At 35.4% G+C, this 15,216-nt stretch overlaps 1 protein-coding gene across 4 annotated transcripts; it reads left to right on the top strand.

Moving 5' to 3' along the window:
• The first annotated feature begins 3,954 nt into the window (after positions 1-3,954).
• LOC21386711 (DDT domain-containing protein PTM) lies at positions 3,955-14,042 on the top strand. Of its 4 annotated transcripts, XM_024171535.1 has the most exons (12): positions 3,955-5,860; positions 5,962-6,576; positions 6,968-8,087; positions 8,579-8,858; positions 8,963-9,087; positions 9,459-9,919; positions 10,498-10,526; positions 11,137-11,766; positions 11,960-12,171; positions 12,563-12,869; positions 13,411-13,554; positions 13,845-14,042. In XM_024171535.1, exons 1-10 carry the CDS (start codon positions 4,254-4,256, stop codon positions 12,581-12,583), a joined length of 5,100 nt encoding a protein of 1,699 aa, XP_024027303.1. In that variant the 5' UTR covers positions 3,955-4,253; the 3' UTR covers positions 12,584-12,869; positions 13,411-13,554; positions 13,845-14,042. The 4 variants fall into 4 exon arrangements, with proteins under 4 accessions (XP_024027303.1, XP_024027304.1, XP_024027302.1 ...); XM_024171536.1 differs by having other exon boundaries at positions 12,569-12,869; positions 13,411-14,042; XM_024171534.1 differs by having other exon boundaries at positions 13,411-14,042.
• Positions 14,043-15,216: the final 1,174 nt, after the last annotated feature.

The following is a 15,216-nucleotide window of genomic DNA, read 5'->3' as shown; positions in this document are numbered from 1 at the left end:
TTCAAACTTAAAAGAACATAAACTTAAATAAAGTTATAACCCTAATTTTTTTTTTTTTTTTAGTTTTTAACCCAGCCTCTAATTTATTAGAGCTGAGCAATCCTTTCCTATCAGGAGACGGAGTATATGATGGAATAGTGTCCATCCATATATGATGTTGTGTTTGTTCTTTTGTCTAAAAAACTCAATAAAAGACAACTCGAGTTTTAATTTTATTTAAGTTTATATTCTTTTAAGTTTCAACTTTATTCAACTTTATTCAAGTTACAACTTCAATTTAAGTTATAACTCAAATTCAACTTAAAAATTACACTCAAGTTACACTCTACAAGAACAACCCAATCTCTCTCCATATAAATCCTTTAGGTATTTAAGTAATTAAAAAAAAAAAAACAGACACTTTCCTTTTATTTTTTATTGGGCTGGAAGTGTTTCTAGTAATATTTTGTGAATAAAAATCATCACAAGAAGTATAAGAAATTATTTTCATTCTGAAATTGTAAAAAAATTATTCTGTAGTAACTAAAATTTTAAGACCAAATTCTTGCAAGAAAAAATTGTAATTTTTAAAAAAAAAAAACAGACACTTTCCTTTTATTTTTTATTGGGCGGGAAGTGTTTCTAGTAATATTTTGTGAATAAAAATCATTACAAGAAGTATAAGAAATTATTTTCATTCTGAAATTGTAAAAAAATTATTCTGTAGTAACTAAAATTTTAAGACCAAATTCTTGCAAGAAAAAATTGTAATTTTTCTTTTTTGCTTTTCATCTATATAGATAATGCACCCATATAGAGTTAGATGGAAAAACATACACATAAACACATATGCAAGTTTAATCTGTAAAATTTTATATTTTGGGAGACAATTTCATCTGTTCTAGCTATTTAAGAAACTACATATACCTTTTTAAATGTTATATAGATCGATAAGGAAAATTAATCAAGATCAACTTTGACACAAGGATGTGTAATAGATTAATAATTATTCGGCTATTCTCAATTTTGGCTCTAAATTACACTTCCCGTCACATTTTGGCACCCAATTTCAAAACGTACGTAACAATTTGCTCACTTCTTCCCTCATAAAATAGTTAAGAAATTTAGCAAATTCAAGAACATAGACGCCATTTTCGTTTTGAATGAGGGCATTTTGGACAGTTTGCTCCCTCCCTCCTTTCAATTTGCTCTTTTCCAAATTCAAAATCTGCCATGAAAGTATCTTCCAAGCTATTTTTAGGGCCAGCTCATGCGTTTGCTTGGTCACTCTCATCTTCCCAAATCTCCACCATTTCCTCCGTAGCAAGAACAATGTCCACTCGGGTTCTCCTGTATTTATGACCTCTTCAAACAGATTTACAGGCGGAGAAACCTTTTTCTTTTTCTTTTTCTTTTTTTTTTAAAAAGATTATTGACACACTATTAGTCCATAAACTTTTTATAATGATATTTTGGTATTTGGACTTTTAATTTTAATATATTAATTCCTGAGCTTTTGACATTTAACATTTTGGTTTCTAAAACTAAAATTAAACAATTTCTAAAATTTAAGGTCGATAGTCACATTCTTATCACATAATAGCTAAAAGTTTTACATAAATAATTACAAAAAGTGTAAAATGTTATAGTTTTCAACATGTTGTAAAAATAACAAAGAATTTTTTTTTCATCTAACTTAACTTTTATGTAAAAACTTAAGTTAGCACGGGAGACGTATGATTATCGACTTTCGATATATGTCATTTTAGTTGGTGTTCTAATCAATCATTTTTAAATGCTCTTTAAAGACATATATATATATATATATGTATAATTGTATTCACACTAGTAGACACATACAATCCCACGAGGTAAATTGACGTGGTATTTGTACACATATTTGAGGTAGTCTTCATCCTGAGCTTGAAAAATCCCATGTGTTGCGGTTGTAATTCTTCCTTAAGGAAATTATTTAGGGTTTGACTGAAAGGGTGCCCGAGTAAGATGTTGGGCATTTATCACTCTTGTTGATTTGTTCAGAATTCCCTTCATTTGGTCTAGTGTGTCATTGAAGGTTCAGGTAGGGTGAGATTTTGAAGGGAAATTATGGGTTCGATCCCGTCTCATATTATATATATATATATATATATAAATCAACATGTGACACTCATGTGCTAGAAATAGAATTTATTTACTTTTTATTGAACTTGTTATGAAATCGGGTCAAAATGAGATAGATAGTATAGTTTGGGGGGTTTTTTAGCCATAGATTAAAAAGGGGAAAAAAGAAAAATTTAGCCATCCAAAACACTCTTTTGGGGAGTTGTTCAGTCACCCACCCACTTTGAAGCCTATGGCGATTCCTAATAATTTGAAATATGCTTAGATTGTACCAACATAAGACTAAAAAAAAATCATTACAGTAAATTCTTTAACTATCCTAAAGCTTTCCATTAAAAAAAAAATAGAAAACCTATCCTGAAGCAACTTTATGTTATTTTAATTTCTTTAAAAACTTTCTGTCATATTAGCACAAGAAGACCTGTAGAAGCTTAAATATTTCTTTCTAATTACATCCTAAGACCCCTTTTATCGTTACATTTACACACTTATCCGACCAACCAAATTATATGAAAGAAAGGCTCATTATTTTTCTTTTATGCTATGTTTGGTAGGAGATAAGGAAAATAGAATGGAAAGATATGTAAAATATCTAGGTGAATGAAGTAAAATGATAGAAATGAGATTTTCTTTTATATTGTTTGGTAAAAGAGAGAAAAAAAGTGAAAAGAAAATATGAGTCCGTTTAGTTCATGGATTAGAACCATGTGATTTTAATCATTTTTTATTTATGTGTATTTTTTATGAGAGAAAATACTGTAACGAACCACGTATCATGATTCGAATCAGGGAACGAATCTATTTACCAAACATAATCTAGATTATTTTACTACAATACCTTTATACAAATAAAAATATAGTGAATGGTTTAAGAGTATAATAGTTATTTACATACTTTTTGTTTGTTAAAATTTATCCCTCTTATTTTCTTTCTAAAGTTGGAAGGAATGAAAAGTAGTGGACCCTATAGATTTATAACTTCCTTTCTTTCTCATTTCCTCTTTACTAAACAAAAATTCTCTTTCCTCTCAAAATCCTTCCTTCAATTTCTTTCCTCTCCTTTTCCACTCTACCAAACGTAGTGTTAAACCCAAAATTATTTTGAAAATATTTAAGGGAGACAAAAGATGCTCCTCCAAGCGGTTACAAAAGCATCATAACGAGAGGAAAATCCCAAAAATCTAGTAAATTTACCACCATTATTATCTTTCCGTGGGGAAAAAAAAACTATAATCTACCAATTAAATGAACAAAAACAGAATCATTTTTTTTTCGTAAACAAAGAACAAAGAAAAACCATTTGACCTCAACAAACAAAAAAAAAAAAAAAAAAGAAAGAAAAGAAAATCAGAACATAAAACTAATGAAAACAATCAAATTCAGTCTCTGCCATCCCGCCAAAACCAAATACAATACAAAATATTAAAACCTAATTCTCATATTTGGATCTTTCCATTACAATAATAGTGTATATTTTTTACATTACGTAAAAAACTTATGCAAAAATTACGGAATTTATTTGTCTAATTATTCAAAATTTACCTGAGTTATTCATTTTGCTTTGTTTATATCATTTTCTTTTATAAACACGGCTAACATTATTAAATACCGATAGTGTTCAGCACCATTTTCTAATAAAAAATGAACATCACGAGAAGTATTCAGCATCGCTTTCTAATAAAAAGTAAACATCACGATAACATTAACAGGAGAGACTTATTTGTGTTTAACATCGACAGCATCACGAACGTTTTTCAATAGTTGCTGAAAATTTACCTTTTTTTCAATTCATTTTGTTTTGTGTACTCCATTTCCTCCGAAAACTACTCATCCCCTCTCTCTCTCTCTCTCTCTCTCTACGAAGTTGAGCAGTTTAGTTTAAAGACTCAAAGGCAAGGGAAAAAATAAAAATAAAAATAAAAAAAAAGAAAAGAAAAAGAGAAGGAACCCACACATGCAGACCCATTTCTCCCCAACTCTCTTTCTCTCTCCTCTCTGCACGTTTTAAACATTTTCTAGAGAGAGAGAGTCGCAAGAGGTTTTCAATTTTTCGCACACAAAAGAAGAAGAAGAAGCTCCGAGGATTCCTTTCTTCCTTCTTCGTCCTCGTCGTTTTCTTCTCCGGCTCAATTGTCGTTTTTGGCCTCCGGATCATGGAGTTCGTCGGACGAGCCGTCAGGAGAGAGCTTGACAACGGCGGCGGCGGCGGCGGCGATGGCGAAGGCGAAGTGGTATTCTCCTTGGGAACCGTGAAGTCGTACGACGCGTCGTCCAGGTTGTTCAAGGTCGTGTACGAGGACGGAGATTCCGAGGAGCTAGGCTTGTCCGAGGTCGCCATGCTCGTCGAGGGCAAAATCCAGCTCGGCCGGAAGCCGAAGAAACGGCGTCGTATTGAGCGGAGCGGCGAGGAATTGGGCGAGCCAGGTAATGCCGGTCAAAATCTCATTCATGATTGTTCGATTCGTGGTGGAAATGAAACCCTTGTAAGTAATCATGATGGTTTTTTGAATGATGCGAAAGAGGGAAAGCGTAAAATTGGAGGGAATGGGAATTTGAAAGAGGGGGAAAACCTATTAGGGAAGATGGAGGGTTTGAAAGAAGGCGTTTTTTCTGTTAATGGGGATGTTAATGGGGTTGGGGATTTGAGAGATGGGCTTGATTTGAATGCGGGATTTAATTTGAATCTGAATGACGATTCCGATGAGCATTTAGGTTCTGAGGGGAATTCTAGGAAACTTGAGCATATTGATCTGAATTTGGATGTGAATGATGATTTCGATGAGAGTTTGACTTCACCCGTCGAAATCCGGAGGAGGGGTTGTGATTTTGATTTGAATATGGAGGTGGTTGATGATACTAAGGATGGCGGGGAAGAACTGAAGGTTAGTACTTGTTTTGAGAGGGCGGGAAACGATGCCCGAACGAATGACGGTGATGAGGAAAAGATTGTAGAAGATGTGGATTCAAATGGGGCTTTGACCAAAGTTGATTTGGATATCAATGAAGATGTTAGTGCTAAGGGTGTTAGCGACTTGCTTGAGAGCTCAGTAAGGGATGCGTGTGCAGCGTCTGCTGAACAGCTTAACAATGATTGTAGTGTCTCTGGTGAAGATGCAAAGCCCGATCCTTCTGCTGTGGTGTTGGATACTAACTCTGCTAAAGATTGCGATGCTACGGAGATTGAGTTGAAGGATGGTCCTTATGGAGCCGGTACTCCAATGATGAACCATGAGCACCTGGACGATTCAGCAACTCCAAGCAGCCAAAAGGGTAGCCGTAGAAAGAGAAGGAAACTGTCAGATAATGTTAAAGCCCCTACACCTACGGTTTTGAGGAGAAGTGCTCGTAGAGGGTCTGCTCAGAATCATGTTTCGATCACTTCATGTACGGTCAATGATATACCATCTTCTCCTGCAGTTAGTGCAATAACAGAGGAAAAGCCAGGGACTTCGGTTTGGAAAGAACCTGAGAAGCCCGTTGTTGTTCTACCTCCAAAGCTTCAATTACCCCCTTCTTCTCAAAGTTTAGATTTAAAGGACATTCCCATACTTGACCTTTTTTCTGTCTATGCCTGTCTTCGATCTTTTAGTACTTTATTATTTCTGAGTCCCTTTGAGCTGGAGGAATTTGTGGCAGCAGTGAAGTGCAAATCTCCTACTTCATTGTTTGATAATGTTCATATCTCTATATTACGAACTCTTCGAAAGCATTTGGAGTACCTTTCAAATGAAGGTTCCGAATCTGCTTCTGATTGCCTAAGGTATTAAATCTGAGTAATAATTTTGGCTCATTTTTCTCCACAGCCACTTCTGCTTCTTTCTGTCTTATGCTTAACATTTTGTTTGTTTTGTTTTTTCATAGGAGTCTTAACTGGAATTTTTTGGACGTAATTACCTGGCCAATGTTTATGGCCGAGTACTTTGTAATTCATGGTTCAGAACTGAAACCTAGTTTTGATCTCAGTAGCTTGAAGTTATTCAAAGCTGACTACTATCAGCAACCTGCTTCAATAAAGATTGAGATACTTCGGTGCTTATGTGATGATTTGATTGAAGTGGAGGCCATAAGATCAGAGCTGAATCGAAGATCATTGGCGGCTGAGCCTGACATGTCGTATGAACGGAATTTGAATCACAGGGTTGGCAAGAAAAGGAGGGCTTCACTTGGCATTTCTGGTGGCTCTTGTTTGGAGGAAGAGGATATTGATAACAATAATGACTGGAACTATGATGAGTGTTGCCTCTGTAAGATGGATGGAAGCTTGATATGCTGTGATGGATGCCCTGCTGCCTATCATTCAAGTTGTGTAGGAATTGCCAATGAACATTTGCCAGAAGGTGATTGGTATTGCCCGGAATGTGCTATTGCCAGAGATAAGCCTTGGATAAAATCACGAAAGTCGCTCCGAGGGGCAGAGTTATTAGGAATTGATCCTTATGGTCGGCTATATTTTAACAGCTCTGGTTACCTTTTGGTGTAAGTTTGCAATTCTTTTCATGTTTACCATCCAGTACAATATCACTGCTTGTGTTGCTAGGACTAGTTCTAATCAGTCTAGCACTCTAGCTCCATTATATGTTTCAGTACTTCAATTTGTAGATGCAGTTGCTACGACTTACGAGTAGACTAAATCTTCATATACACTACTGAAGATGAATGTAGTTTCTAATTTTACATAATATATCATTTTACAACTTTCTTATGTTCTTCACCTTATTATTTTTCTCATGACTTTGCATTTATTTCATAATTGTATTGATTCATTATCATTATTGGTTCAATTTTTTTTTTTTGTATAAAAAAAATACATGATTTTTTTTTTCCCATAATCATATATCTCTTACACTTATGCTGGGTTTACTTGCAGGTCAGATTCTTATGACACTGAGTCCCCATCCAGTTATTACCACAGAGATGACCTGAATATGGTTATTGATGTGCTAAAGACGTCAGATTTTTTCTATGGTGACATATTAGTGGCAATCTGCAAGCACTGGAGTAATGTGAGCTTAAATGGAACAAGTAGCAAGATTAACTGCCTGTATTCCGTGTCTGCAGACATGTCTATGAAGGGACAGAGTCATGTCCTTTCATATCCTCCGGTCTCACTGGCATCTGCAGAATTATGTGCAGTTAAGAATGAATCTGTCGAGGAGAGAAAAATGGAAGAGAACACAAAGATTGAAGATTCTGGCCTTGGCTCTCAAATTTTGAAGTCTGTTAACAAGTTGGATGCAATAACCGTGACAGGAAGTTCTCATGTAACCTCTGAAGGATCAGCTGAAATAACACAAACACAAACACAAACATGGTCAGGCACTGACTACGATTTAACTAGCATTGCTAAAACCCAAAACCAGTCTGTCATACAAGGAAAACTTACTACCGTAGATATGAGACAAGAAGCTATTATTGAATCTGCTGGTCCTGAAAATCCCTCAACTTGTATAACAACCAGAAAAGGTAATACATCAGAAGTGCAGTATGGAAATGGTTATGTGAACTATTATAGTTTTGGTCAAATTGCTTCATCAATTGCAGAGGATTTGACGCGTAAATCATCAGACAAAATCAAGCAAGACGTGGTAATCTTGGAAGAGGAAATAATATCACGTCAGATGCGAGTCATTCTGAAGAAGTATTCGAAATTCTGTTGGTCAAGTATTAAGACTTTCAATGTCGATGTACAGAAAGAGAAATGTGGTTGGTGCTTTTCATGTAGAGCTGCCACTGATGACAGGGAGTGCTTGTTTTCCATGAATGTGGGGCCTGTTAGGGAATTTCCTAGCAGTGACGATCTTAGCCTCCAATCGAAAAGGAATAGGAAAAGTCATCTTACTGATATCATATATCAGATTCTTTCCATTGAAAATCGCCTGCGTGGGCTTCTCTTGGGTCCGTGGTTGAATCCAAATCATACCAAGCTTTGGCGTAAAAGTGCTCTCAAGGCATCTGATATTGCGTCTGTTAAACACTTTTTGCTCACAGTAAGAAGTTTGCTTTCTTCCTTTTAAAACTACATCCAGTAACAAATTTAGATTGTAGTGACAAATATTCAGGGAGTTGCAAGTTTGTGGGGGTGGGATGGGCTTCTCTTCCAAGTACTTCATAGAGTACATATCTATTTTTTTTTTTTTATGCACATAAACTCGCATACAAAAGTTTATAAATATAACACTTCTGTATGAAAACATCTCAAAGATATAGCTTCAAGCCCTTTCTTTTTCTGTGATTTTTCGTCAACATAATAATTGTTGAATTTAGCTGTCCTGACCTATTCTTTGTTACATCTGGGCCATAAACTCGCATACAAAAGTTTATAAATATAACACTTCTGTATGAAAACGTCTCAAAGATATAGCTTCAAGCCCTTTTTTTTTTGTGATTTTTCGTCAACATAATAATTGTTGAATTTAGCTGTCCTGACCTATTCTTTGTTACATCTGGGTTAATTTTGGATATTATGGGTGTTGCACAGCTAGAGTCAAATCTTGGTCGTCTTGCACTCTCGGCAGATTGGTTAAAACATGTGGATTCTGATGTGTCCGTGGGTTCAGCTTCTCATATTGTGACTAGCTCAGCACGTGGATCCTTAAAGAATGTGATTGGCAGAAAAAGGCCCATTACCGAGTCCGGCCCTACACTAAACACTGCCAGTGGTCTGGGAATATTTTGGTGGAGGGGGGGCAGGCTTTCTCGTAAGGTGTTCAATTGGAAGGTTCTGCCTTGCTCCTTGGTTTCTAAGGCTGCCCGACAAGGTCCTTATTTTAATTTCTCTTTGTATATAGTTTTGGGTAGTTTTATTTACTGTTCGGTCAGTTGAATAATTGCTCTGAATTTATTTTAAGTTTAAATTGTGCAGGTGGCTGTACAAAGATTCCAGGCATATTATATCCTGAGAATTCAGAATATGCAAAGAGAAGCAAATATGTGGCCTGGCAAGCTGCTGTAGAAACATCAACTAGTGCAGAGCAGCTCGCTTTCCAGGTGCCATGCCGAGCAGCTTCCTTTCCTATTGCCGATGATTATATGTTTTAATTACCTTCTTGTACATTACTATAGCATTTACTCTATGAAGATTATTGGTGTCTGTATCTATCTATTAATATGATGTTGCTTCTATTACAATCTAATTATTAACATAGCTTTTAGGACTGGGTATTGATGTCTATAGCTGTCTATTATTGATCACATAAGATATCGCTTTTGTAATCCAAGTATGTAATAATTATAATAATATAGCTTTTAGTTTAAGAGTGGGTAATCAGCGTCATTAGTTGTTCTCACTGTTTTGATTGTTATTCTTGATTCATATTTTCTTGAATTTGTGGTACATAAGTTTATCTTGGTGTTATCAGGTTAGAGAGCTTGATTCACACATTAAGTGGGATGACATTGAGAATACACACCCTCTCCCTGTGCTGGATAAAGAATCTAGAAAGTCAATCAGGCTGTTCAAGAAAGTTATTGTCCGTAGGAAGAGTGTTCAAGGCGGACTGGTTAAGTACCTTCTTGATTTTGGCAAGAGAAGAGCCATCCCTGATGTTGTTTCTAAACACGGTTCCATGGTTGAAGAATCCTCTAGTGAAAGGAAGAAATATTGGTTGGATGAGTCTTATCTTCCTCTGCATCTTTTGAAGAATTTTGAGGAGAAAAGAATTGCCCGTAAATCTACTGATAATAAATCTGGGAAATCTGTTGATTATGGTAGTGTTATGAAGAGGCCTCAACAAAAAAAGGGATTTGCATATTTATTTTCAAAAGCAGAAAGATCAGAGTATTATCAGTGTGGCCACTGCAATAAAGATGTCCTAATCAGGTACTAATCATGGTTTCATTGCTATTCCTTTAATTGCTCATCTGTTTTAGTGTGTTTTGCACTAGTTTTTCTTTTCTGCAAATTTGAGCTGTCTACGGAAGCTCACCTTTTAAAATTAGCTAAGGATGTCACTCTTCCATGTCTTACGATGAGAAATGATGCAAAAGTAGAGTTATACAGTAAACCAGAATTTCTAAACGTGGGTTTGAATCAATTACGAGCAATTATTGTACTCGTAAGACTTTAACTAAACTGGAAATGCGTTTTATGATGCATTTTCCCTATTTGAGGTAGATCCATGTTTCCAACTGTTTTTTTGGCGCTGTTCACATGAAAAATTCATGTCTCCTTTTGTCTTCTTTCTTCGTTCTTTGGTAACATTTTTCGAAACTTTGACATTGTTTCCAATTGTGAATCTTAAGGATTTAGTCCCAGATCAAGCTTCTAAATATTCCCCTTTTCTTTTTTCTTTTTTCTGTGTTGTTGGATGGCATTTTTTTCCTTTGTCTCTTCAAACATCATATGATTTAAGTTACAGTGTTTTGTTTTATTGACCTTCTTTTATCCAAAATTGGCAGGGAAGCTGTGAGCTGCCAGCATTGCAAAGGTGAGTTGTCAGAATTTCTTTATAGTTTGTTTTTCTTGAAAACAATGCCGTATATCCCTATCCATAACTTTCATGCAAGATATGATTTGCTTTTGGAACGTTTTGAACATTGTGACTTCTGAGGTCATTGATCATGAATTTTGTTAAAGCGTGAAGTGAAGCTAGAAATTTCTGGTTGATCGGAAATCTTCAAAATGTTGCTTTCCTCATCAATACGATTGTGGATTAAAAAAAATGTTGGAGTTTATGGGGCTCAATATAGTTTAATATTTTAACTTTTGTGCTTCAGTGCCAACGCTCTTTGATGTGCTTTATTATTTTCAAATAGTAGATAAACACAATCAAGTGATACTGTTTTTTTTCCACTCTAATTCATGTGTATGTTATATGTTCAAAATGTATGTCGTTTATGTTAATTTACATGCTTACCTTAGAGACGAACAATAGAATTTTTGAGGACATAGAGGATGATATCAGTGAGGTTTGGGGTAAAATAAAGTTTTGGGTTGTGCTTTATCTTTTGTAATTTTTCACTGAGTTTTTGTTTGCTTCATGATTCCTGCTAGTACTGGATACTCAAAAATTTTCTCATGTTATTATAATTATGCAGGGTTTTTCCATAAAAGGCATGTCAAGAAGTCTGCTGGGGCCATCATTGCAGAATGTACGTACACGTGCCACCGATGCCAGAATGGGGTGCGTGCAAAGATTGATACAAAAAAAGGTAAAACTGCCAAAAAAGGGGGCAACGTAAAATCAAAGCAGTCCAAAAACATTCAGACAGACCGCAGGTCGTCGCAGTTAAAAAGCAATAAAAAAGTGTCAACTGTTGGACAGAAAGGACAATCAAAGAAAAATAGTAAAGCTATACCTGCAGTGCCTTTACGGCGTTCAACTAGGAAAGCAAAATGCCTATCACTGCCGAACAAACTGCAAAACAAAAAGCATCGTGGACGCAAGAAAGGGAAACAGGTCAAAGCGAAAAAGGCTACTCAAGAGAAAACAAAGAAAGGTACTTCTTGCAGGAAGAAGAGAACAGCAGTTTCTCACAGTTACTGGCTTAATGGTTTGCTGTTGTCTAGAAAGCCAAATGATGAACGAGTTGTCCTTTTTAGGGATAAAAGTTTTCTAGCCCCTCCTGAACAGTCCTCTGACACTCCAAATCAACCTAAATGTCAGCTTTGTGATGAAGCAGGATACAAATCTACCTTAAATTATGTTGCTTGTGAGACCTGTCGAGGTAATTAGTCTTCACTTTGTACATAATTCAGTTAACTTTTTAGTGTTTTGAACTATGTTTCGGATTAGAATATTGTAGCTTTAAAGACTTTTTTGCCTTTTATTTTGTGACATCATAACCCTGGTACAGACTTTACTTAGTTCCTTGTATATTACTTTCTTCTTAACTGCTTTTTCCTTTTGGATACATGCAGAGTGGTTTCATGCGGATGCTATTGGTATTCATCCAGAGAACATTGATATAGTCATTGGATTTAGGTGCCATACCTGTTGTGAGAGGACTCCTCCTGTTTGTCTCCATTCAGTAACTATGCAATCTGATGTGTCTCAGTTAGCTGAAGTACAAAATACTGCTGCCGTTGACTGTACTGAGGAAGTATCTAATACAGTCCCACCCCTGAGTGAGGTATGCTTGTAATGCGTTGACATTAGTTACTATATTGCTATTGAGTTTACTTAAACTCAATACTTTTTATGAGATGACTCAACACTCGCAATTCGCAAGCAACATTAGGATGCAAGTGGCCTGTATATTTCCATGTGTTCCGTGCTTGAGGTTAAAGTGGTTCAGAAAAAAGCGATCAAGCCCGACTTTTAGAGGTTTCAATTCTGTTTTTTGACTTCTGAGGAAACTGGGTTCTTTTTTTTTTTTTTTTAACATAATTAAGAGTGAAATTATTTGCTGTAACATGGCAATGCAATTAGGTTAGATTTTCAGTATATGGGAATACACTGAATCAATCTTTATCATTCATTATTCTCTTTTTGTTATATAATATTTTCCTCATCACCTTTAGTTGCAGGTTGCATGCAATTGAATTCTTTTGGGATTTGAAGAACAGTTCTTCAGTGAGCTTTGAGGATGCACATAGTTGCTCATTCATATAATCCCAAGTAATAAATGTGGCAAATGTTGCTTTTATTTTTCAACTGCATGATCAATTTGGAAAAAACTAGAAAGAATCTGTGGTTTTGGAGAAAAGGGAGTAAGTACGCCAAAGGGTGTGAAATTCCCCATGCAGTGAGGCGAAAGGTTGCAGCAGTGAACCCACATATTGAGCACCACCACAAGGAGCAAATGAACGTCCAAAGAGGCCCACGAAGGTATAACTCATGTTTTGAAGATATAATTATTTATTTAAATAGAAACAACTAACCAGTGGCCACCGATAGTTAACCCCCCTCGTGGAAATTGTGATGAAATGCCCATTTTTCCTCAAGGTTTTCTCTTTAGTTCTATGTCCATTTGTGGTAGGGTAAATTAATGGTTTATTAGAGTAAATTCGATGAGTTGCTTGATTTTGCTAAATCCTAAGAGTAAATTGATGGTTTACTTAGAGTTAATCAGTAGTTTTCTGAAAAAATGGACCTAAATAAAAAGAAAAATAAAAAAAAGGTTATGGATAATTTTTGGAAAGGGGTCCAAAATTCTGGCCATTTGTGTATTACCCTTTAATTCTTCATACTGGTTCTATCATCATCCTGCCTTATGAGCAGATAGCCTTTTATCCTTTAAAGGGGAGACGGAAATTCTGTGCCTGTAAGCAAGATAGTTTTTTGTATTGCAGGATTGTTTTCATGTTTTTGTTCCCCGCAAGTACATGTTATGTAGTCTCACTTGCCAATTCGTTTTTCATTTTTGCAGCTGTGTTAATGGTCACAAGGCCTAGAAGTCAGGTCACATCTCCAAAGGTTGGTGTTCCTTTAGGGGCGTTAGCAACGGTGTTCGGCTCACTTCTCTCCGCTGCTGTCGTGTTTACCGAATACAAGGCAGGCACAATTGAGCTTGGTATTAATTCATTTGGTTAATTCTAACACAATTTATTAAAGAGATTGCAATTGAAGAGATATGGGATTAGAGAAAAATAGATTAGTTCCATTAACAGAGATATTAGAACTGCAGATGAAATACTGAATTGTTTGTTTTAGCAAAACTTAAAACTAGCAATTTCATTTAGGCCATATTTTTTAGGGGATTGATGAGAGCTTTCCGATCAGAATTGCAGATTAATTTAGGATAATGACTTATTTATAAAGACATTAGTCTTTTCTTGTATTATTGTAATTGACATTGTACAGGCATCTGGGAAAAGGAAAATAGAAGGGCATATGAAAAATTTGCTTCACCTCCAACTTGTTCCCTTGAAGACCTTGAGAATCTCTCCTCTTTCGTTTGTTTGTTTGTTTTTTTTTTTTTTTTTTTAAATCAAAGCTGATAATCTGTAATTTTTTCTCACATTCAGGATCATAGACTTGTGTAAATCATTCCTTAACGTTTACCCGATCATTTTGCAATTAATTTACAGTATTTAAACAAATGTATTTTGTTATTAGTAAATAACTTTTTATGTTAATTCACATTAATACGCCAATTACGTATCTTAATTGTAACTTTCTTTAAAATAATGAAAATAATCTGATTAGTACTCAATTAATACTTAATTGGATGAATCTTACCTCTGCCTTTAGATCATTCTCACTTTGGCCAAAACTCCTACTTTTTTCCACAAGTTTTTAAGTTACTCCACTTTTATTTATTTATTTGTTTGATATAGTGCAGGGTCTATGATTCTTGCGCTTTTTACAGGAAGACTGCAAAATCAAGGCTCGGATTGACTTGTATAAAGAGGAAAAAAACTAAATGAGAAAATACCACAGCGACATTGGCACATTATAGACTCATTTAATTTGATAATTCAAGTATTTAATTTAAATTGAAATGTTATTTTTATGTGGGAGGTTTTTTTTTTTAAATTTTTTATTATAATAAAATTTAAATTTTAAATTCAAATATTAAACACTCTTAATATACCCATTAATATCCACCATAATATCAGTCAGTATCTACGGCCGGTATCAGTCGATATGCATTGTCAGTCGATGGTTACCGATCAGTAACCACCGTGATACCGGTCGCTAGCAGTTTCGGGCTGATGAATTGATTGGATTTTTTACTGAAATGTTAAAAAATTACCATAATTAACCAAAATAATAATAATAAAAAAACAATATATCCTTAGAATACCAGTTAGTATCCACCATAATACCTGTCAGTACTCCGCCAAGGTACCGGCCCGTGTCCCACCGCGATTATTATCGGTTAACGGCGTTAGTGGTGGCGGCGTTGTCACCGGAGTACTAAGAATCACTAAAATAAAATAAAAAATCAAAGAATCCACAACAAAAATCCACCAAATCACAGATAATACACAAAAAATTACACAAATAGTCTCATAGAACCAACAAATCATCAAAAATGAAAAAAATTTGCTCGACCGTCGATCCGTGCAAAAAGGTCTCTTCGGCGCCGAAGAACATCGAAGACTCCTTCGAACGTCCATCGTAGTGGACCTCCACATGTGCGGTCTTACCGACACCATCACAGTGCGAAGGAAGAGATCGCGCTAAAGAGGTCTGATCTCCTCCACACGACGACTGCGACGAGAGATCT

Source organism: Morus notabilis, unplaced genomic scaffold, assembly GCF_000414095.1.
Source record: "Morus notabilis unplaced genomic scaffold, ASM41409v2 Scaffold1062, whole genome shotgun sequence".
Taxonomy (NCBI): domain Eukaryota; kingdom Viridiplantae; phylum Streptophyta; class Magnoliopsida; order Rosales; family Moraceae; genus Morus; species Morus notabilis.
Note: the sequence above shows the minus strand (reverse complement) of the source record. Positions and strands in the feature narration are given on the sequence as shown.

What these genes read in the sequence shown, in the direction of transcription:
- LOC21386711 (XM_024171535.1), top strand. Translation starts at nt 4,254, where the DNA reads ATGGAGTTCGTCGGACGAGCCGTCAGGAGAGAGCTTGACAACGGCGGC. An exon ending in TTCTAAGGCTGCCCGACAAG is followed by an intron (nt 8,859 to 8,962) that starts GTCCTTATTTTA and finishes TAAATTGTGCAG; the next exon opens with GTGGCTGTACAAAGATTCCA. An exon ending in TGCTTGTGAGACCTGTCGAG is followed by an intron (nt 11,767 to 11,959) that starts GTAATTAGTCTT and finishes GGATACATGCAG; the next exon opens with AGTGGTTTCATGCGGATGCT.